The following is a 23,357-nucleotide window of genomic DNA, read 5'->3' on the forward strand; positions in this document are numbered from 1 at the left end:
TAATAATAAATAATAAATAATAAATAATAAATAATAAATAATAAATATAAATAATAAATAATAAATAATAAATAATAATAATAAATAATAAATAATAAATAATAAATAATAAATAATAAATAATAAATAATAAATAATAATAATAATAATAATAAATAATAAATAATAAATAATAAATAATAAATAATAAATAATAAATAATAATAATAATAATAAATAATAAATAATAAATAATAAATAATAAATATAATAATAAATAATAAATAATAAATAATAAATAATAAATAATAAATAATAAATAATAAATAATAAATAATAAATAATAAATAATAAATAATAAATAATAAATAATAAATAATAAATAATAAATAATAAATAATAAATAATAAATAATAAATAATAAATAATAAATAATAAATAATAAATAATAAATAATAAATAATAAATAATAAATAATAAATAATAAATAATAAATAATAAATAATAAATAATAAATAATAAATAATAAATAATAAATAATAAATAATAAATAATAAATAATAAATAATAAATAATAAATAATAAATAATAAATAATAATAATAAATATAAATAATAATAATAAATAATAAATAATAAATAATAAATAATAAATAATAAATAATAAATAATAAATAATAAATAATAAATAATAAATAATAAATAATAATAATAAATAATAAATAATAAATAATATAATAATAAATAATAAATAAAAATAATAAATAATAAATAATAAATAATAATAATAAATAATAATAGAATAAATAATATAATAAATAATAAATAATAAATAATATAATAAATAATAAATAATAAATAATAAATAATAAATAAATAATAAATAATAAATAATAATAATAAATAATAATAATAAATTAAATAAATATAAGAATAAATAATAAATAATAAATAATAAATAATAAATAATAATAATAAATAAATAAATAATAATAATAAATATAAATATAATATAATAATAATAATAAATAATAAAATAAATAATAAATAATAATAATAATAAAAATAATAAATAATAAATAATAAAATAATAATAAATAAAATAATAAATAATAATATAAATAATAAATAAAATAAAATAATAATAATAATAATAATATAATAAATAATAAATAATAAATAATAAATAATAATAATAAATAATAATAATAAATAATAAGTAATAATAATAAATAATAAATAATAAATAATAATAATAAATATTAATATAAGTAATAAATAATAAATAATAAATAATAAATAATAAATAATAAATAATAAATAATAAATAATAATAATAATAATAATTATTAAATAATAAAATAATAATTAATAAATAATAATAATAATAATTATTAAATAATAAAATAATAATTAATAAATAATAATAATAAATCTTAACTAATAACTAAAGAATAATTATTAATTAATAACCAAATAACTATATAATAAATAATAATAATAATAATAATAATAATAATAATAATAATAATCTGTAATTGATTACTAAATAATTACAATAAATGATAAGTTCTAATAATAATAATAATTCATAGTTAATAACTAATAACTAAATAATTAATAACTAAAAATCCGTAACTAATTAATAAAAATAATAATAAATTGTAGTAATTAATAATAAATAATTAGTTATAAATAATAATAATAATAATAATAATAAGTAATATAATAATATGAATATAAATATAAATCATAAGTAATATAATTATATAATAACATAAATATAAATATAAATAATAAGTAATACAATAATATAAATAATAATATAAGTAATATTAATAATAATAAAAATAATAATATTATTATTATTATTATTATTATTATTATTATTATTATTTTTATTAAGTTAATTTGAATTGAATTAAACTGAACTAAACTGAACTGAACTGCCAAATAAGTCCTGAAACTGAAATTAAGCCAAAAAGAACAAGGCCTAAGAGGGTGGGGAAGCTTTCATGTAGAATAACTTGGGTCGTCTTCTCAAATTCGCCGCTGGAAATTGTAGAAACAAGGGATCTAAATAACTGAAAATTGCTTCCTCCTTATGTATTCTACTTCACTATAAACAAAAAAATCCCATACCTTAAAATTGGGGCTGAAACACCTACTAGAAGCTCAAATACGGCAGGAGAAGGCTCGCTAGAGGCCGTCGATCTTCGACCACCGGCGAGCCGATATGGGTGGAAGCGGGTTAGGGTTTTGCTGGGAGGTTTCTTTTGAGAGAAACGTTATATAGAGAAAAGCAGGAGTTGTCTAAGTTTCCTATATCACGTTGTCATCTCTATTGTACGAGTAACTTAGGGTTGTCAACTAAGGTTATCGTATCGGGTTATAAATGATTTGGGTCACGTTGAAATCGGATAATGTTAAGCTAGTCAATGATTTTATCCGGATCGGTTCAGATAACTTTGAATTCAGATGAATTCGGGTCATTTTGTTTCATGTTCAAGTCGGTTTTGGAAAATATTGTTTCAAGTTCGAGTCGGTTTCGGTTCTGGTAATCTCATTTCAGGTCAATATCATATTCGATTTGAGCTGGTTCAAGTTCAAAACGATTTTGTACTGGTTTGGTTTGGGTCGATTTTGGTTCGAGTGGGGTTTGGGTACAATTTTGGCCAGTTTATTGTGGGTGTTGGTCATGTTCGGATCAGATAAGTATCGGGTCCGGGTCTAGTTTGGATTAGTGAGTTTTAGGTTTGGGTCAAGTTCTGATCAGATGTACTTCGTATTCTGGTCAATTAAAGATAAAGCTTGTGGTTCGAGTTTAATTAGAGTTTGGTTTGTATTCTTGTGTTATATGGATCCAGTGACTCTCGAGTTCATGATCAAACAAATCACTTTATTCTTTCTAAGACTTCGTGCTAAACAAAGATTTTTTAGGCTTCTATTACTTTTTCTCCAAATTATTTAATAAAAGTAAAGAATACTTTTCCATATATCAAACTGGATTTACACAGGCACTCGCCATCCATTTTCATTGTTCAATTCTTTGACAACACGAAAAACCCATTGGCCAACTCTTTGGCAACATGTTAATACTCCTTCTGTCCCAACTTAATCGTCGCACTAAGATTTTCAAGGAGTTTTACGCGATAAGTTGTTTTATGCTTATCTATTTTAGTTTAATAGAAAAGTAGGTATGGTTGGATATAGTGAAAAAAATATTTTAATCGAATGTGAGAGGATGTGTGACCATAAGTTTGAGTAGTGGAAAGAGAGAAGTAATAAAATATTAGTGGGTCCATGTCATAAAAGGAAATGTGATAATTAAATTAGGACGGATATAAATGAAAAGTGTGACAATTAAATTGGGACGGAGGGAGTAGTTTAATATGGTTTACCTTAGTCATATTAACATATAACGAGTATATTGAATCGGGTATGTTTTATCTCGGGTGCTTATAGGTTAACGGGTCAATTTGTTTTACGGATTTCAGATACAATCGAGTCCGATGTACTTCAATCAACAATTCGTTTAATTTCAGATTCAGGTTGACACAAGTCGGGCTAAATCGGATATCGATCAGTTTTATCGGTTCTGGTCGATTATGGTTGTTATCGGGTAAATTGGTTATTGGATTGCTATCGGACCAAATACGGTTTTGGTTCGGTTAAAAGTTATCTGATGCAAATCGGTTGGCGGTCTTCTCAGGTTGCTAGGGGTCCGGTTTCAGATCTTGGGTTAAGAAGTTAAATCTGAATTATGGTCAACATGGGATCAGATCGTTTCGGTTTTTTGACAATTTCTATTTTCTGGATATATACCGTTCGGATGTTGGTTGATTTCAATCGGTTTCTCGCATCATAGCACTTATTGATGTTAGGTTATGATACATATGACAATTCATAAATCATGCGGAAAAACCATAAAGCCAGGAAAACATATTATTTCAACATAATCATTTAGCATAGTTTAGATGCATACTCTTTGTTGCGTGCCTTCCCTAGCTGCGCCCGAACCGAACAAGAACAAGTCTTTAGGACTCCAAGTGTCGTCCCTCCGTAGATAGTCCACAGCACGTCCGGATCCGCCTTAAGATTGACCAACTAGAATCGCCCTTAAGGTGCTACTTATTTTCGGCTAAATGGGCAAGAGTTATGGCTGATTTTTGTGCTTAAAAATCCTAGCTTTGAATACTTGAAAACTTATGTTGTATAAATTTATGACCCTAGGCATATATTTATAGAACCTTGGAAAAGATTTCGAATCCTGTTAGAATCCTAATTAATTAATTAGAATCCTATTAGAACTCTAAATAATTAATTTAATCTTTTAGGATTAGGATTTAATCTATGCACGAATTCCGATAGCTTTAGGATTCGTATAGCACGTACACACGCACCGCACGAGCATCGCACGCCCATGCGCAAGCCTTGCGGCCCACGCTGTGCGCACGGCGCACAGGCCCACTGCCCGCAGCCCATTTGTGCGCGCGAGCCAGCCTTGGATGGGACTGGCCTTGCGCTGGGCCTGGTCGAGGCATTGGCGTGTTGTTGGATGCGTGTGGCTTGCTGGGCGATGGCCTGGCTTCGTGCTGGGCCCTCGTCCGGCAGGCCTCGTCCGATGCAAATTCGTACGATACGCTTCCGATTAAATTCCCAGTTCCGGAATTGATTTCCGATACGAACAATATTTAACATTTCCGATCCCGGAATCAATTTCCGTTTCGAACAAATATTTAATATTTCCGTTTCCCGAATTATTTTCCGATTCCGATAATATTTCCGATTCTGACAATATTTCCGTTTCCGACAATATTTCCGATTCCGGCAATATTTCCATTTCCGATAATATTTTCCGATACGTACCATGTTTCCGTTTCCGGCAACATCTACGACTTGGATAATATTTATATTTCCGATACGATCCATATTTCCGTTTCCGGCAATATCATCGTTTCCGGAGTATTCATTTCTTGCCTGTGACGATCTCAGCTCCCACTGAAACCAAGATCCGTCGATTCCGAATATCCATAGATGGAGTATTTAATGCCATTAAAAACTTGATCCGTTTACGTACTATTTGTGTGACCCTACGGGTTCAGTCAAGAGTAAGCTGTGGATTAATATCATTAATTCCACTTGAACTGAAGCGGCCTCTAGCTAGGCATTCAGCTCACTTGATCTCACTGAATTATTAACTTGTTAATTAATACTGAACCGCATTTATTAGACTTAACATAGAATGCATACTAGGACCAAGGGCATTATTTCCTTCAGTCTCCCACTTGTCCTTAGGGACAAGTGTGCATTTCCTAATTCCTTTGTCGCTCGATGCTTGCTCTTGAACATAAGGTAAGAGTTGTCATCCTTATTATGTCCAGAGGTGTTCCTCGGTTTCAGAGTTCAACTGATCAAATAAACAGATAATCATAGCCTATGATTCATCCGAGCACGGCCATGCATTTCACAGTTTCTAGCTCTCCGAGTGGCCTTGTACAACTTTTAAGCATCTCATCCCGATTTATGGGAGGACAATCCCAATCTTGCAATCTTGAGATTAGACTTCGTTTGATAGGTGATTACCTGAGCGTTGCCTTTATAGCCTCCTTTTACGGTGCGACGGTTGGTCAACGTCAAAGCAACCAGTTCTCAAACAAGTAATCTCAAATCACTCAGGTATTGAGGATTTAGTGTCTAATAATTTTAATGAAATTTACTTATGACAGATTTTCATCTCTTACAGTAAAGTTTCATAGGTCTTGTCCGATACTAGTCTTCCCAAAGTAAATATCTATGCAAATGATTATGACATTGCCATGTCCACATAGTTCAAGAAACAGAACTACTAGTCATCTTGCATTCTAATCGTCTAACGTTTTCTATGCGTCCAATTTTATAGAAAACTCCGACTAGGGACCTTTTCAACCTTTGACATTCAAGTTAACTTGATAGACATTTCTTAGTCACAGGACTGGTCCTGACAGTCTATCTTGAATATATCGTCAAATTGAAGGGACTCATCATTTAATACTAAACCAAGATTAAATGGAATATGAAAATACATTTCATATATGATAAATGTTCAACCCCATTGTTTTACAACCATGGGCCTCAAACCCATCTTTAAAACAGTTCATGGAATTCAAAGCTATGCTTGATTTCCAGTGCTACAACGTGAGTGTTGCTTCTCACTTGTTGCATAGGTTTAGTTATCACGCTTTGCCAATCTTAACATCCTTTTCATCGAATGTTCTTCGAGATATGATGATAAGAACTTTTGAGTATGTTTATTTTGTGATCTAGTCTTTCTTGCTACATTAGTGGTTCTACGCATTTTGCAATGAAGAACCATTAAGTCAACAGACATGTGATCTTCCCAAGTTCAATGAAGAACTCATATAAACAACTCTATTTTATTGCTTCTTAGGCAATAATTACTTTTACTTCAACTGTATAGGTTGCTAGTGATGCTTTGTTTGGATCTACTTATCCAAGCAGTTCACAGATATGTGGAAGACTCTCCAACTATATCTTAGAACATAGAAATTATTATTTTAATTTCCCACGCAACAACTCATGGTCTTCAATCCATGTTGCCATTTCAAAACACGATGCTCTTTAGCTCGTCCTTGTCAATGGTTAACTCCAAAGGGTCTTGCTTGATCCTTTGCCAGTGTTTATGCGTGTAGCATCAATATTTAGCATATCTTTATTTCCTTGAATCAAGAACTATTCCTATGTACCTTTTCAAGTACCATAAGTGTTCTTGATCTAAATCTAGTTGATCTTCACTTAGATCAATAGAGATTGGTATATGTTCGTCATGCCTAAAGTCATACGATACGTTTTTGGCGATCCTCATATTATATTATATACATGATAAATTCTTTTGCAGAATAATTCCCAATTGAATTCTATTCATGTAACTTTAGCTCATTCAGTTACAGTAGATATTGAATCCAACTAAATTCTTTGACATATAATATAGGTGAAGAATCTCATTAGATTCTTTGATGTTTAACTAAGTAAATGCTTATACATAGTTCAAACATTCATTACTTAGATTTATTCATATGGATCGAATATCTCCAATGGAGTCTTTCGTGTTTGATTTAGTAAATGCCATTACTAAACAATATCATAAGATCTTTGTAAATAGATCTTAATACCCAGTATGTACTAAGTTTCGCCTTGGTCCATCATTGATGAATAATTTCAAACCTAAGTCATTAGCATTTGAATGTTATTTCACAATAGAGAGATATGTGTGTGATACACATAGGACCAATTAAGTTTTACGTACTCCCACTAAACTTCTTATATATCTATAAGAATCATGTACATTTTATGAAACTAAAATACGTACTCCCAATTGCTTGCTTAAATATGTACTTAGATTCTATAAGCTAGCTTTCTTTTTCGAGCATTTATTTGGATCCACAAATCCTATGACATACCATGTACATAGTTTATTCCAACATTTGATTGAGGAATACGTTTTGTCATCCAATTGCCATATTTACCAATATGCAATCATTGCTTGAATTATAGACTTGAGCATTACGATTATGCATGAGGTTTCAACATAATCCACGCCGTGAATTTGCTTGTAACCTTTAGCAACTAATCTAGCTTTGTGTGTGAACACAATTTCATGTTTGATGGTTTTTATCCTTAAAACAAACTTGCAACCAATAGGTGTGAAACTATTCTTGCAAATCAACAAAATTTCAATTTTGTCATCAAAACATTGAGTATGTTTTATGGCCTCTAACCATTTAAAACATTTGAGTCTATATATGGCCTCTAACCATTTTAGGGAATCTGGGTTTCGTCATAGCTTTCTTACAGGTCACAAACTCATTAATCTACATGATAATAGTTTGACTGCAAGTTGTAGGTTTCTTCACTATCTAATAGAAGAATTGCATAGTTTTAGTGATTTGAACTCTATGCCTACTTGGGTATAGAACATCAAACAATAGAATATCAATAGCCACTTGAAAGTCCTTTGAATATTCTGTTCTCCTTGAAGCACTTGTAAAGTCTTCTAAGAGATGTCTATTCCTTAAAGCCACTTCTAAAGTCCTTAAAGAATACATGTTCGGGTTTTCTAAAGAACTTCGAAAAGCCTCCTGAATGTCCGTTTATGTTTGTTGTTCGCGTAGAAGACTTTCGAGGTCTATTTTCTCCCACTTGTCATTTTGGAAAAGAATCTCCAAAAGGACATTATTTCGAGCAAACAAACATTATGTTCTCAAAAATTTGTGGTAGAAACAATACCCTTGTGTCTCATTTGAATAAATCACAATGAAACATATATCTATACTTGGGCCTTAGTTTGTCGAATGACAAACACTAAGCTCCCACTGAGTTTTGCAACTCTCTAGATATATTTTATGAAAAGTTATTCTGAAATTACTTTTCAATAGCTTTGACGAATTTGGTTTAGTTTGGTGGTAGTTGAGCATTTTGTTTTAGAAATTATAGGAAAAGTCTTTATGATTCATCATTGATCGAATCAAGTACTAATTGACTTCGATCATTCCAACGTAGATATGCCATATCTTATGGACCTAGATTGTGAAATTACAACACACAATCATTGATGATCATATTTGGTCTCAAGTAATCATCAACATGATCTAACCTAGATCTTTATGATTTCTTGCCAAGTGGATTTTATACTTCTGAATCTTTGAACTAGCCAAACAGATTCAACTTATATTACATTTGAGTAAATAAACCTATATTCACTCAAATCCATGTGAAATAATAAAGTCATAAAATCTTGCTTTGAACTCTATTGTCTAGGCGTTCTAACAATAGTTCATATCTTTTGTTACTTTCAACAAGTAAGACTAGTCGTCTTAAATTGATCTAGAAATCAATGAACTTTCAAAAGTCCATCAAAATAGAGCTTTTGAATGTTAACTTGTTGATATGGTCTAAGCAACAATGCCAAAGATTTAGTGGAACTCAAATCAAGGGTTTGATTTGAACCTAGTAAAGTTTTTATTGTTAAAGAGTTGTTTGTTTTAATCAAGCAAATTGACTCAACCCGTAAATGACCATTTCATTCAAATAAACAAACAAACAAGAATTGTTTTTGTTCTTCTGAATGTGAGTCTTTCTGTGTTTGAAGCAGAAATTTAGGTATGTTGATTATGGAACAAAATAGCCATTTAGTTCCAGCCTTGAAAGGACTTAAAACAAACTAGATGACCCTACAACTAATGTAGCATTGCCATGCTTCATTTCCCACTTGTAGGTCATTAGTGTAGCCTAGCTTCCATTGTTTGAGTTATTACCGAAGTAAGAACCTCAAGCGGTATATGATACCAAGGAAGTTTGATTGCTAGGTCACTTTTCTTTAAACATAAACTTATAGGTAGAAACGGAATCGTAAATTCCTTTCATTTGTCCTTGTTTTCCTATTTCTTGTACCCTTTCTTATAGTCTTAAGAATTGAATTCTATAGTGTTGACTTTTATACTTTGTTAGACTTGTCCGATGTCATTCCAACAGAGTTCTTACCATTTTATTTATGTTGTATATTCTGTTTCAACTAGATGATCTTACCAGAAGCTTCTAAAGTTCTCTAAGCATCGATCTATTCGAATGTCTAGGGACTAGACTCATTCGAGAATTAAATGGAAAAAAGATTTTAGGTTGTTAACCATTGGTAAAGCTGAGCGTTTAAACTCAATGCTTTATGATCTCAAAACTACATTGTATTTTGAATTCACAAGCACCAATTGGTTTTCCATTCGATTTTGATATTCGAAAACAACCATAAAAGTCGCGAAAAGAAACGTACATTTTAAATTGCTCATTTTCTCTCATTTCCGTGAATCGTTCTTGAATTCACTACCAATCGAGGAAATTTACTGTTACCTTTCTAAAAGGATTTATTGCAGTGCAAGATATTTAATTATAAACAATAATTAAAATATACATTGAAGCATGCAAAGTCTAAACATTTATCATGAATAATAACTTGAAAATGAAAGCAATCATGCAATTTAAACAAGTCATTAGCATTTTATTCGAATTATGTGTTCCGGCAGGTGTGAATAAAATGATTCCAAGATCCTAAAATCATTGAAGAACTAAGCACAGTTTGTCGACTTAATCCTAAAACATCTTAGGTAAGCAAAAGCCTTTTGCTAATAGTCTAGAAACTATTCTTGGTTGATAGGTACGTCTAAGAACTTATTAGGTAAACCTATCGATTTTGCCACGACATAAAAGGACTCCTTACTTATATCGTTGAGTTTCACCAAAACTAACATGTACTCACAATTATTTGTGTACCTTGCCCCTTTAGGACCAATAAGTAACACCTCGCTCAGCGAAAACTATTACTAGATTGATGTAAAGGATATCCAAGCAAGTGTATATTTTGGCATGGCACCTTTTAACTCAATTTTTAAGTTTGGAACTTAAGGCTCTTACTATGTTGGTTAGATTTTAAGTGAACTAAAATCCTTAATCATGCAACATAATCAAGATTTTGATCTCATGCATTTTAAGACATATTTAAAAGCAATAAATAACTTAAAACATGCATAAGATAAATGTGATCTAGTATGGCCCGACTTCATCTTGAAGCTTTAACTTCAAAGTCCGTCTTGAAAATCTCCGTGGGAGGCACCATTTTCTTCAAATAGGATAAGCTATAATTAAAACTAATTACAACTATTTGATGGTACGCAGACCATATTTGAATTGAAAAACAACTTTGGTACTTTAGACCAATTACATTCAAATTAATGGTACGCTGACCATATTTTCTATCCTATTTGGGCCATACTAGTCACTTCATAACCTGCAAAACAGTACATATACAATATATACCATTCACCCATTCATTATCATGAATGGCCCACATAGCTGGTTAGTAAAACACATTATGCATCACGTAAACATTTGCAGCAATTAATCAAGGGCACCAATAATCTACGAATTATTCAGTCCTTATTAATTCTAATCAAGTTGTTTTAACCTTAAGGATTTGTAGACCTAATCAAGAGTATATGACTAAAAGGGGCTCCCACTTAAACCAATAAATTCATATGCTTTACTAATTTTAAACATAAAAATGTATTTCTAGTCTAACCGGAAACATACAAATTTAATTAAAATTTAAAGCTCATATAAATTTATAATTGAATCCATAAATTTAATTTAATTTCAGTCGTATTTAAATTAATTCATGATTTTAATTTTAGTAAAATAATTAGAATAAATAAAATTTATTATAATTACAATATTCAAAATTAAAATCCAAGAAATTAATTTAAATTATTAATTTTAAAATTAATTAAAATTACGTAAACTGAAAATTTCAAATTAAAATTTCAAAACGATCTAATCGCAACGCAACAATCCCACGCATCGCACGCCCATGGGCCACACGCACACAGCCATCGCTGGCCATGTGCGCGCAGCCCATGCGCTGCGTCGCATCGCTGCTGCTCACCATCGCAAGGCATCACACGAGCTGGTGCTCGCTGCGCGCGCCAGCGTTCGACGCACGAGCATGCTGCCGCAGCCCATCGCTGGGCGCAGCACTCGTCGCACGTCGCAACACGCACTTGCACGCCATCGCTGGGCGCAGCGCTCGTCGCACGCGCAACAAGCGCTTGCACGCCATCGCTGGGCGCAGCGCTCGTCGCACGCACAACAAGCACTCGCACGCCATCGCTGGGCGCAGCGCTCGTCGCACGCACAACAGCGCTCGCTGCGCGCGAGCGATCGATGCTTGGCGCAGCACTCGTGGCACGCGAGCTTGCGCTCGCTGCGCGCGAGGCTCCGCACGCTTGCGCGAGGCACTGCGCGCTGTGGCGCAGCTCGCTTGCTGCCCACACGCGACTGCTCGTGCCTTGCCCTCGCCCTCGCCCATTCGCCCATCGCACACAGCCCACGACACAAGGCAGGGCTTAACAATTACGAAAATTAATCACCCCTTTTAATTCTTGCAAATTTGTAATATTTAACCATGTTCATGCAATTTAGATTATGAAAATAATAAGAGGCTCGTGATACCACTGTTAGGTTATGATACATATGACAATTCATAAATCATGCGGAAAAACCATAAAGCCAGGATAACATATTATTTACACATAATCATTTAGCATAGTTTAGATGCATACTCTTTGTTGCGTGCCTTCCCTAGCTGCGCCCGAACCGAACAAGAACAAGTCTTTAGGACTCCAAGTGTCGTCCCTCCGTAGATAGTCCACAGCACGTCCGGATCCGCCTTAAGATTGACCAACTAGAATCGCCCTTAAGGTGCTACTTATTTTCGGCTAAATGGGCAAGAGTTATGGCTGATTTTTGTGCTTAAAAATCCTAGCTTTGAATACTTGAAAACTTATGTTGTATAAATTTATGACCCTAGGCATATATTTATAGAACCTTGGAAAGGATTTCGAATCCTGTTAGAATACTAATTAATTAATTAGAATCCTATTAGAACTCTAAATAATTAATTTAATCTTTTAGGATTAGGATTTAATCTATGCACGAATTCCGATAGCTTTAGGATTCGTATAGCACGTACACACGCACCGCACGAGCATCGCACGCCCATGCGCAAGCCTTGCGGCCCACGCTGTGCGCACGGCGCACAGGCCCACTGCCCGCAGCCCATTTGTGCGCGCGCGCCAGCCTTGGCTGGGACTGGCCTTGCGCTGGGCCTGGTCGAGGCATTGGCGTGTTGTTGGATGCGTGTGGCTTGCTGGGCGATGGCCTGGCTTCGTGCTGGGCCCTCGTCCGGCAGGCCTCGTCCGATGCTTATTCGTACGATACGCTTCCGATTAAATTCCCGGTTCCGGAATTCATTTCCGATACGAACAATATTTAACATTTCCGTACCCGGAATCAATTTCTGTTTCGAACAAATATTTAATATTTCCGTTTCCGGAATTATTTTCCGATTCCGATAATATTTCCGATTCTGACAATATTTCCGTTTCCGGCAATATTTCCGATTCCGGCAATATTTCCATTTCCGATAATATTTTCCGATACGTACCATGTTTCCGTTTCCGGCAACATCTACGACTTGGATAATATTTATATTTCCGATACGATCCATATTTCCGTTTCCGGCAATATCATCGTTTCTGGAGTATTCATTTCTTGCCTGTGACGATCTCAGCTCCCACTGAAACCAAGATCCGTCGATTTCGAATATCCATAGATGGAGTATTTAATGCCATTAAATACTTGATTCGTTTACGTACTATTTGTGTGACCCTACGGGTTCAGTCAAGAGTAAGCTGTGGATTAATATCATTAATTCCACTTGAACTGAAGCGGCCTCTAGCTAGGCATTCAGCTAACTTGATCTCACTAAATTATTAACTTGTTAATTAATACTGAACCGCATTTATTAGACTTAACATAGAATGCATACTTGGACCAAGGGCATTATTTCCTTCAATTGACAACCCTAAGGGCACGCTTGGATTGGGTGTAATGGATTATGGGGTAATAAAAGTCAAACCACCATAATAAAAGGACAATTAAGGTGAATTGAGGTGGTTGCAAGGAGGGTGGTGTGGTGGTATTGTGATGAGAAGTTGTAGTAGTGGTGGTGTTGTGAGGGGAAGGGAGAAAGGGGGAAGTTATTACCCCCAAATGAGGGTAATAATCACCCTAGTGGGATGGTGGGTAACTATTACCCCCATGATGAGGGTATTTGTTCCCCCTTTCCTTTTATTTTCTTCTTGCCAACACTAGCTTGTTCCCTTTGCCACCACTTCATCCCCTCATCATCACCTTCAATCACCTTAGTTTGACTTTTATTACCCCTTTAATACATTACTCATAATCCAAGCATGCCCTAAGAATAAAGGGATCAAAATAACTCCAAACACCAGGATCAAAATAACGTTGGATACCGGGATTCCAAAATTCCAGGCTCTTCTAACTCCGACAAACATAGAACATGGGAACGAGATAAATTAACTTCCATTGGTAATATAATGTCACTTGCATTAAAAGAGAGATAAAAGATGGAAAATCTAACACTGGAATAATAACCCGACACGAACCAGACACAAAAAAAAAGTGTTGTAAAAATTTCCACGTGATTATTTAAACTGGCCAGCAAAACACGACAGTTTTATTAAACGGGTCTGGTTAGTGTTGATGTTTTTCTAACCCATTACTCGATATGAGCACGACCCGACACGTTTTCCAGCTCTACAAAATATGCATGAGTACATTAAATAAAACTACTTACGTGAAAAGAGAAAAGACAAATAACTGAAATAAGGTTAATTCCCCAATTTATCAAAAACCATTTTAGTCGGTTTTGAAACATGGAATTCATTTCAAATAATGTATTTCAATTTTTGGAATTGAAAACTTGGAGTTCCATTTCAAATTTTGGTTTGAAAAATATGAGAATTTTGAAATCCAGATTTTCAAACTTTAATATGGATGTCTGGCAAGTAAAATAACTATCTTACTTTTAGAAAGAATATTACATCATAATAATCCAAGAAATTATATATAACATCAAACTGATTATGAAAGTTACAACAATACACACAACCCTAGTATATAAAAATTTTAATCAAATAAACAATCAAGTTAAATAATGATGTTCAATACTCTTAGAATAATGAACTTTGAAAACTAAATGGTTGGCGTCGACAATGTAATGGCAAGGCCGCGACAACGAGGCCACGAAGAAGTTGCGAGAACGAGGGTGATAGTGGAGAGATAAGAATTAGTGTAAGGGAGAGAATTGATGGAGGTTAAGAGAGTCGATCAAGTTCTGTGTTGTTCATCAAAGGAAGTTAGGAAGACAGAAAGTGAAGAATGGAAGATGAAGAAAGGTTATGAGTAGGGAAAAGAAAAAATATTGGATTTCAAATTCTTAAGGTAAGCCTTATTTTTTGATATGGCTGAAATCCAATTCCAAATTTCATGTAATTGGGTCAAATTCAAAATTTTAAATGAAATTCTAGTTTCCAAACATCTGAAACTTCAACTGTTAGCTAGCTACGCATTAACTAGATATTCACATTTCCATTTAACTGGTGCTACCTTATCTAAAGTTCACACAGATCGGGTCTCTTCACACGGTTGACCGGGAACACCTACTCATTCGAAGTACTTTAAACATCGCCACTTTTGCAAGTGTAACTAGTTGGCTGAGTATTAGCAAGATCAGGCTTCTACGCTCAAATGATTCATATACATAACCTATCTCCTGTTAAAATTTGCATGTACTATAATGGAATATCATGGCCACCCGCGTGCTGCCCTCTGAGCATGACTCCCACCTGTGAAATAAATAGAAAACCAATGAAATGAAAAGAGATGTAGCACTGAGAAGCAAAAGCACGGGTGAGAGACTGAGAGATATGAAAAAGAAGATTGCCTTACCGTTGTAAACCGAAGTAGAAGCACCAACAGGGTAAATTCCAGCAACTCCGAACCCACCTGTTCTTGTATTATATGGAACACCGGCAATGGCACCATAAACATAGCTATGCATAGGCCAAATAACAGGCGGGCGTTGTTGTTGTTGCCAAACAGGATATCCATTTGGCCAAAAGTGGGCAGGAGGTCTTAAAAAGCTATCACAATGAGGAGATAACTCATGATGAGCAACTGCCCTAGGACGCTTTTCTTGTTTTGGACACTTTACAGGTTTTGCAGGGCGTTTCTTCTCAGAATGGTTGTCAAAGGACAGATCTGGACTATTACTTGTTTCTGCCATCTCCTCTGTTCCTGTCTTTTCCAAGTCTGAACACTTCTTTATTGCAAACGAATGTGCACTGCTCTTTCTTTCTTTTCTCTCCTTTTCCAACTCCTTGATGCGCTTTTTAAGGTAAACAGGAGAATAACGGAACTCAAGCTTGAAGTAGGAAATACATTTCACAACTTCTTTCAGGGCAGCTAATTCCATATTAGAAGCATCATCCTGCAAGAGAGTCCAAAGCATTCACAAAATCAATCAAAGAGAACTTGGAAATATTAGACCAAACAGAAGAAATTAAGGAAACTGGATTAATAATTCAACTGGAGGTACAAGTTATGGTGTTTGAAGTTTTGCATGGATTGTGTAAATGTCCATGTGAGACGGATGATCATTCTACTTTTCCACGCAAGTCACCAGACATCAGATAGGCAAGCCCTTCCTTACTGAATCTCAAGACTTGGAAATTTTAAGTAAAGAGAGTGACTATATCTGGAGAGATGGTCAAACTAATAGTGCATTTAATTAGAGAGTAGAAAGGCCATGTAATCCAGGATATGCTTCAAAGTCCCGTCACGGCTGTCAGAGAGTGAGTGAACAAGGAAGAGTTTAGCAAAAATAAAAATAAAATATTACTAAAACAAAAGCTTATGGCTAAATAAGGAGAGGAACAGAGTGATTTGCAGAAGGAAGACACAACCTATAGTCATTTGTCGCAGAAATGGTACTCTGTACAAATTGTATGGGAAAATGTGTGAAAGAATAAAATGGCTCGAGGTAACACACCCAAAAGTATGTCTAAAAAACTAGATCACAAAAGATACTATACAACGACCTGCTAGATTCAACAAAGAAAAACACTCAGGGCACACAGCCAGCGAATAGTTACTGCAGAAATGTGTCATGTCTTGTGCAGTTCCATCTCCAAACAACATACACACAAGTACAGAAGCACAGAAGTACTGCAGCCGTGTATCACAAAATATATTTCAGCGTTCGGGCTTCATTTCCAATAAATAAAATTACTTTTTGTAACTATATATTATTGCTAGCTCAATCAATTTTTCACTTCCTTTAGAAGAATTTTTATTCTTTTTCTAGCTCAAGCTCAAGCTCAAGCTCCCTCCGCTGGTGTCCACAAGCCTTAGTTCATCAATCATCTCATATCTCTGCCTCCCCCTTTTCCTTTTTTCTGTTTTATAATTCAACTATATTGAGTAGCAGATGAACCCTAAGCCCCTAATATATTTATCAAAAAAATAGCTGAAAACTAAGACATCTGTAAGATGGAATGGCAGACGTCACCAATTGCTTGCAGCATTCATGCACGAAATATTGGCGCTTTGCCTTGCCAGTTACCCAATCCTTTCATCAGAGCAGTCAATGGAAGCACACAAAATTGCAGAAAACGAAACTAAAAAAGCTAAAAGATTGCTTCGTATTTTTTAATGATAACCTGAGCTGTTATGCTGCCTTTCTCGATTATCTCCTCAACTTGCTTCTGGATATTCGCCAAATGGGTTCTCAATAGTGAAACAACTGGGAAAGCATCTTCCATATTAAGTGCACATATATACCTGACTGCTTGCAGCTGTTTATCTCTCAACTTCAGAGATTGGACAAGATCTGTACAATAAACAAAAGAATATAATCTTCAGTCAGATAATCAAAGACAAAGTCACAATGAGATAACCTGCTGGGACATGTCTACAAGACACTTGCCATTGATTATCAATATACTTGATTCCAGGGCAACCGAAAAAATTAGTCATCTAGGAATAGCGCACGACAGAAGGGACAGCTCATATCTAACACACTGATGAAGACAAATAACGGGGAATCATAGATGATAGAGAGCTGAACATCCTAGAACTATAAGTATTCTGCGCATGTTCCCTTCAGCTTTTTGTTTGGTAGAAAGAAAGAAAGAAAGAAAGAAAGAAAGAAAGATGATGAACCTGCATACAAGAGAACAAAGTTGACCTCGGACATTAGAACTTGTTATAATTAACTCTATAGTCTATACCGTATTAGGGAGGAGGCCTGGGGGTGGGGGGGAGGAGAAGAGTGTGGAAGAAAGATGTTTATCCTTCAAGTAAACTTGGGTGAATTCAGATACTCATAGGATAAAAGAGTTTCAAGTACCTGGAATCTTCCTAGTCAGTCCCAATGCATCGCACAACTGTGGATTTTTCTCAGGCTGATAAACCTCCCTTTCATCAAAGATGGTTACAAAAAGTGAAAGAAGATCATCAGCATGGTAGGACTCTGCTAGCTTGTATGAGGCTAAAAACTGCAAGAACCCAAAATTCTCCAGAGGAACATTATCCTGCTTCAGCATTAACTTCCAAATGTCAGCAAATTCTCTGGCTTCATCTTTCACACGAGAGGAAATATCAGCCCTTAGTTTCATTAACTGTACTAACAAAAATATGCAGCCAGCGATAAAATCTTTAACAGGAACTTCTTCCAACTCATAAAAACTTCGAAGCACGTCTAAAACAAGCTTTGCAGGATCTGATGCTAACCGAAGAGAATCTAAAATCTTATCCTCCAAGATATCATACTCCTTCACATGCTGAATTAGATATGACCTTACACCTTTGGTATCCATATTTTTGCACAGCAACTGTATGTCATCAGCCAACGTAATGGAGGATGAAACAACTTCACTTGTTACTAAGAAAATCCCTGTCTCTTTAGTTTCAACTTCAGCACAAGTTGAGTCCCCTAAGGAAGTAAACAGGAATCAACAAAAAGCATTAAAAAGTGTGAGATTATATGACAAGTACCACATTCTACAGCTAAGACATAATATTATGCACCAATTATATAAGGAAAACAGCATGAGCAAAAGAGAGAAATATTATCTTCAATTCCAATATATCCAAGGACGTGGTATTAGTTACCCTATTTTAAGTAAATCACAGCAAAACGCTCAGAACTGTAACTAATGACCTGGTAACATGAAGCAACGGGTCTTCTCAGAAATCTTCTCTGTTACAAAAGCATTACCGATGAGCTATGCATGATAAATTAAGATCGAGATTCTAGTATACATTGGAAATCAAAAGAAAATATAGGCCCTTTGCTGGTTTAAAGAGACTCAGTAGTACAGTATGATGAACAAAAAATCTTTGAACAGACTTGGAGTCATTAGAATATCAATGATGTATTATAATTTGTTCTTCCTTTTACATATGTTGAGGGGGGTGAGGAGTTTGCATGCTTTATCTGTAAACATGAGCAGAATGTCAACATCAGCTTAACTAGCTAGACGGATTGACTATGTTATCACTGACAAATCAATCTCCCAGGAATATGGCATGTTCAATGCTTTCAAATTTAATGTGTTTCAATTCTGTTACAAATCAGTTTACTTCCGCATTCAATCTTAATCTCAGCATCTTGAGTAGAACTCGATCAAAACGTTCTAACTCTTTAGCCATCAACACTATGTGACGCTGCTACTGAATTTCTTTCTGTCATATAATAACAAAGCCATGTAAGCATGATAAGTATAAACGCGACATGCTCTGAACGAATTAATGAAATCTAGTCTTACCTGTTCAGCTGTTTCACTCATCTAGTAATATACAGATACATATATTGCAGACAGCAACAAGATAGAGAGCACAGTAACATTGTCCATAGGCCATACATGAACTAAACAATTTTCACTAAAGGCCATACATCAAAACAGGGTACTTCCAACCCGTGCCCCCTTTTTGTAACTTGTAAATTTCATTGACCACTTCACTAAAGTTAACATTTATGCATGGACACAGCTTACAAATTTAAAATTATATGCAGATGCATGACAAATCAAATTGCACGTAGTGCTACAGACTAGGATCCTTAGAATGTTTGGCTGGTTGAACTTGGTTACATACTTGCATCTGAGAAAACCACCACAAACAGAACTTCCAAATTATAAGATACACATCAAAGGATGAAACAAAAGAAAACCATAGACCATTTAGCTTATATGCTGTACAAAGATCTCCAGAAAGTACTCCCTAAGCCTCCTGCCCTCTCCTCGGCTAACTACTGAGGCCAGTAGAGCACCAAAGAAATATTCTATTAAGAAAGGAGTCAAAGGACTATCATCATCCTTAAAAGTCAATGTTTTAGTAGTGTCGTAGTGAAATAACCCACTTTTTTAGCAGAGAACATCTACCATTTATGCACAATGCAGCCATACAAATAAGCTGATCAACCATCTCATACTGAGTACATACCATATGTACTAGACTACTAGGGGAAAACAAAAATACTGGAAGCATATTAAAAGTAAAGGTTAACATAGAAGCTCACCATTCTTTGCTTCAGCCAGTTCATTACTAGTGCCACTTGATTTCTTCTCTTTGAACTCTACCCCTTCCCTACTCTGACTCATTTGCTTCTCTTTTATCTCCGCAGATGTAGAACTCTTACTGGTTTGTTTGTCTTCAGATTTCTGCATTCGGCATTGTTGGCAAGATTCATTGATTTGCTGTTCTCTCAAATCCAATACTATGTGGCGCCTTCTTATCTGCTTCTCTTTCATCTCCATCTCTTCACAACGATTGCTGATTTCCATCTTTTTCAGCTCTATGTCTCTGTATTTCTCAGCTATTTGTTTCTCTATCGATTCAAGAGCTTGAAGGGCTTCATTCAATTGCTTGTCTTTTAGCTCAACCTCCTTACATTGCTCACTGGCCTGTATTTCCTTTAACTCCAAATTCTGGCAACGTTTATCCATGTGCTTCTCTTTCGGTTCAAGAGCTTGGAGTCCCTCATTCAGTTGCTTCTCTTTCAGCTCAATCTCCCTACAATGTTCACTGATCTGTTTTTTCTTCAACTCCAAACTTTGGTAAATCTCCACAATGTGCTTCTCTTTTAACTCCAAACTTTGGGTACGCTCATCAATTTGCTTCTCCTTCAACTCCAAATTTCGATGACGCTTATCAATGTGCTTCTCTTTCAACCCCAAAGCCTGGCACTGCTCATTAATCTGCTTTTCTTTGGATTCCTGAGTTTTGCGACACACATCAATTTCTTGTGCTCTCAAATCCAATGCTTTGTGACGCCTATTCATCTCCTTCTCTTTAGTATCCACCTTTTGAGAATACTCTTTCAATTCCTTCTCCTTCAGCTTCATCAATTTACAACACTCTTCTAATTCCTTCGCTTTTATTTCTAGAGCATCAAGACCTTCATTCAGTTGTGTTTCTCTCAATTCCGCTGCTCGGCGATGTTTCAGCTCAATTCCCTTGCAACAGTCCTCTAACTGCTGCACTTTCAGGTCTAGAGCTTCAACACTGTCCTTCATTTGATTCTCTCCCAGTTTCACTACCGTGAAATACTTATTGATCTCTTTCTCTTTTACTTCCAGGCTTTTACATTGCGCATTCAGTTGCCTCTTACTCAGCTCCAGAGCTTGGATACCTTCACCTATTTCCTTTTCTTTCAATTCTAAAGCTCGAAACCGCTCATCCAGTTCCTGCTCTACCAACTCCAAGCCTTTACGGCTCTTATCCATTTGCTTCCCTTTCAATTCCAGCACTTGAAGACCTTCACTAATTTCCTTTTCTTTCAATTCTACTGCTCGGAAACGTTCATCGACTTCCTTCTCTATCAACTGTAACCCTTGTCGACTCTCAGTGATTAGTTTTTCTTGCAGCTCCAATTCTGCAAACCTGTCATTCATTTCCTTTTCTTTTAGTTCTACTGCCTTCTTTCTAAAATCAAGCTCTTTATGCATCTCATTTGTTTCTTTTTCTTTCAACTCCAATGCTCGGACACTTTCATTCAATTCCTTTTCTTTCAAGGTCACTGCCATGAAACATTCATCAACATCTTTCTCTGTCGACTCCAGCTTTTCTCGACGCACATTCAACTCTTTCTCTTTTGATTCCAACAACCGGAGACCTTCACTCAATTCATTTTCTTTCAATTCAACAGCTCCATACCTGTCATTCATTTCCTCAACATCTTGCTTCATTAAGTCCACCTTTTTACACCTCTCCGCCAATTCCTTCCCCTTCAACTCCAACACCTTACGCTCCTCCAACAATTCCCCAGCTTTCAACTGCAATTCACCACATTGCTTATTCAACTTCTTTTCTAGTAACACCAGCTCTCGCCGCTTCTCAATCAATTCATCCTTCTTCAACTCCAATTGCTTCCGACAAGCCACAAACCCCTCATCCACCTTTCTCTCCTTCACTTCCAACTCCTTAATCCGCTCTTGAATTCGCCTCTCCTTCAAATTCGCCTTCTCCTTCAACTGAAACACTTCATCCACATTGCAACGAGCCGCAAATTGCTCCTCTTTCATCTCCAACACTCTGTACCGCTCCTCAATCTCCTTCTCCTTCGCCGTGACTTTGCCAAACTTCTCCCTTAATCCCTCCAACGCTTTCCTATTCTCTAAAACCTGCCTCTTCTTCAACTCAATCACCTCGTAACTCTGTTTTATACTATTCTCTCTCTTCTCCACCTCTTTCTCCCGCAAATCCACTGTCTCCTGCAACCTCTTAACTCTATCAACAACATCTGTAATTTCTCTCTCCTTTGACACGAGTTCCTTCTCCCGGCTCGCAATGGAAGCTTCTACCATGGAGAAGGAACTCTGCAATGTACTCCAGCGTTTGGAGAGAGAAGGAATGGCGCTGGAGTACGAATTATCAAAAAAATCGGCGAGTTTTTTCATCACTAACCTGGCTTCGGCGGCGTTAATGGCGGTAGTAGCAGTGGATGCTTGCTCCTCCATTGTCGTTGTTGATGAAAGCTGTGATGAAGTTCTGCAGAAAATTAAACCCTAAGAGAGAGAAAATTTAGCCAGAAATGGCAAGGAAGTTGAGGAAGAAGCTAGAAGCTGAAGAAATTTTGGCAAAATGGGAAGGTTAAGGCAGAGCACGGGAGGAGTGGAATAACACAGTATTTGCATTTGGTGATACTCCGTAAAAGACAACGAGGAGTCGCCGCCTCGATTTGTGTTTCCCGAGGTACGTAACATTTTTATCACTAGAAACACGTTATCGTACAAAATCTATAAAGGCCTTGTTTGGCAAATGGCTTTTTGCTGGCTTTTTGGTTTGCTTTTGGCTGTTGGCTTTTTAATCTGGTCAAACAGCCAAAAAATATGTTTGGTAACTAGGTTTTTAGCTTGCTGAAAAGCCAGCTTTTCCGCCAAAAATGAAAAGCTAGTAACACTAGCTTTTTGGAGTTGGCTTTTGGCTTTTCACTATTAATAATTAATAATTAATAATTAATAATTAATAATTAATAATTAATAATTAATAATTAATAATTAATAATTAATAATTAATAATTAATAATTAATAATCAATAATTAATAATCAATCATTAATAATCAATCATTAATAATCAATAATTAATAATTAATAATCAATAATTAATAATTAATAATTAATAATCAATAATTAATAATTAATAATTAATAATTATTAATAATTAATAATTAATAATTAATAATTAATAATTATTAATAATTAATAATTAATAATTAATAATTAATAATTAATAATCAATAATTAATAATCAATAATTAATAATTAATAATCAATAATTAATAATTAATAATTAATAATTAATAATTAATAATTAAAAGTTAATAATTACGGAGTATTAATTAATGA

General features: G+C 34.5%; 1 protein-coding gene across 2 annotated transcripts; it reads right to left on the minus strand.

The window, feature by feature from the left end:
* Positions 1 to 14,489: 14,489 nt before the first annotated feature.
* Positions 14,490 to 22,701, minus strand: LOC110779073 (uncharacterized). 2 transcript variants are annotated; one of them, XM_056826950.1, is made up of 6 exons: positions 22,416 to 22,700; positions 20,029 to 22,222; positions 17,857 to 18,441; positions 17,168 to 17,337; positions 15,396 to 15,936; positions 14,490 to 15,292 (listed from the first exon to the last, which is right to left on the minus strand). In XM_056826950.1, exons 2-6 carry the CDS (start codon positions 22,031 to 22,033, stop codon positions 15,252 to 15,254), a joined length of 3,342 nt encoding a protein of 1,113 aa, XP_056682928.1. In that variant the 5' UTR covers positions 22,034 to 22,222; positions 22,416 to 22,700; the 3' UTR covers positions 14,490 to 15,251. The 2 variants fall into 2 exon arrangements, with proteins under 2 accessions (XP_056682928.1, XP_021839293.1); XM_021983601.2 differs by having other exon boundaries at positions 20,029 to 22,701.
* Positions 22,702 to 23,357: the final 656 nt, after the last annotated feature.

The sequence above is a fragment of the Spinacia oleracea genome, chromosome 4, assembly GCF_020520425.1.
Source record: "Spinacia oleracea cultivar Varoflay chromosome 4, BTI_SOV_V1, whole genome shotgun sequence".
Classification (NCBI taxonomy): domain Eukaryota; kingdom Viridiplantae; phylum Streptophyta; class Magnoliopsida; order Caryophyllales; family Amaranthaceae; genus Spinacia; species Spinacia oleracea.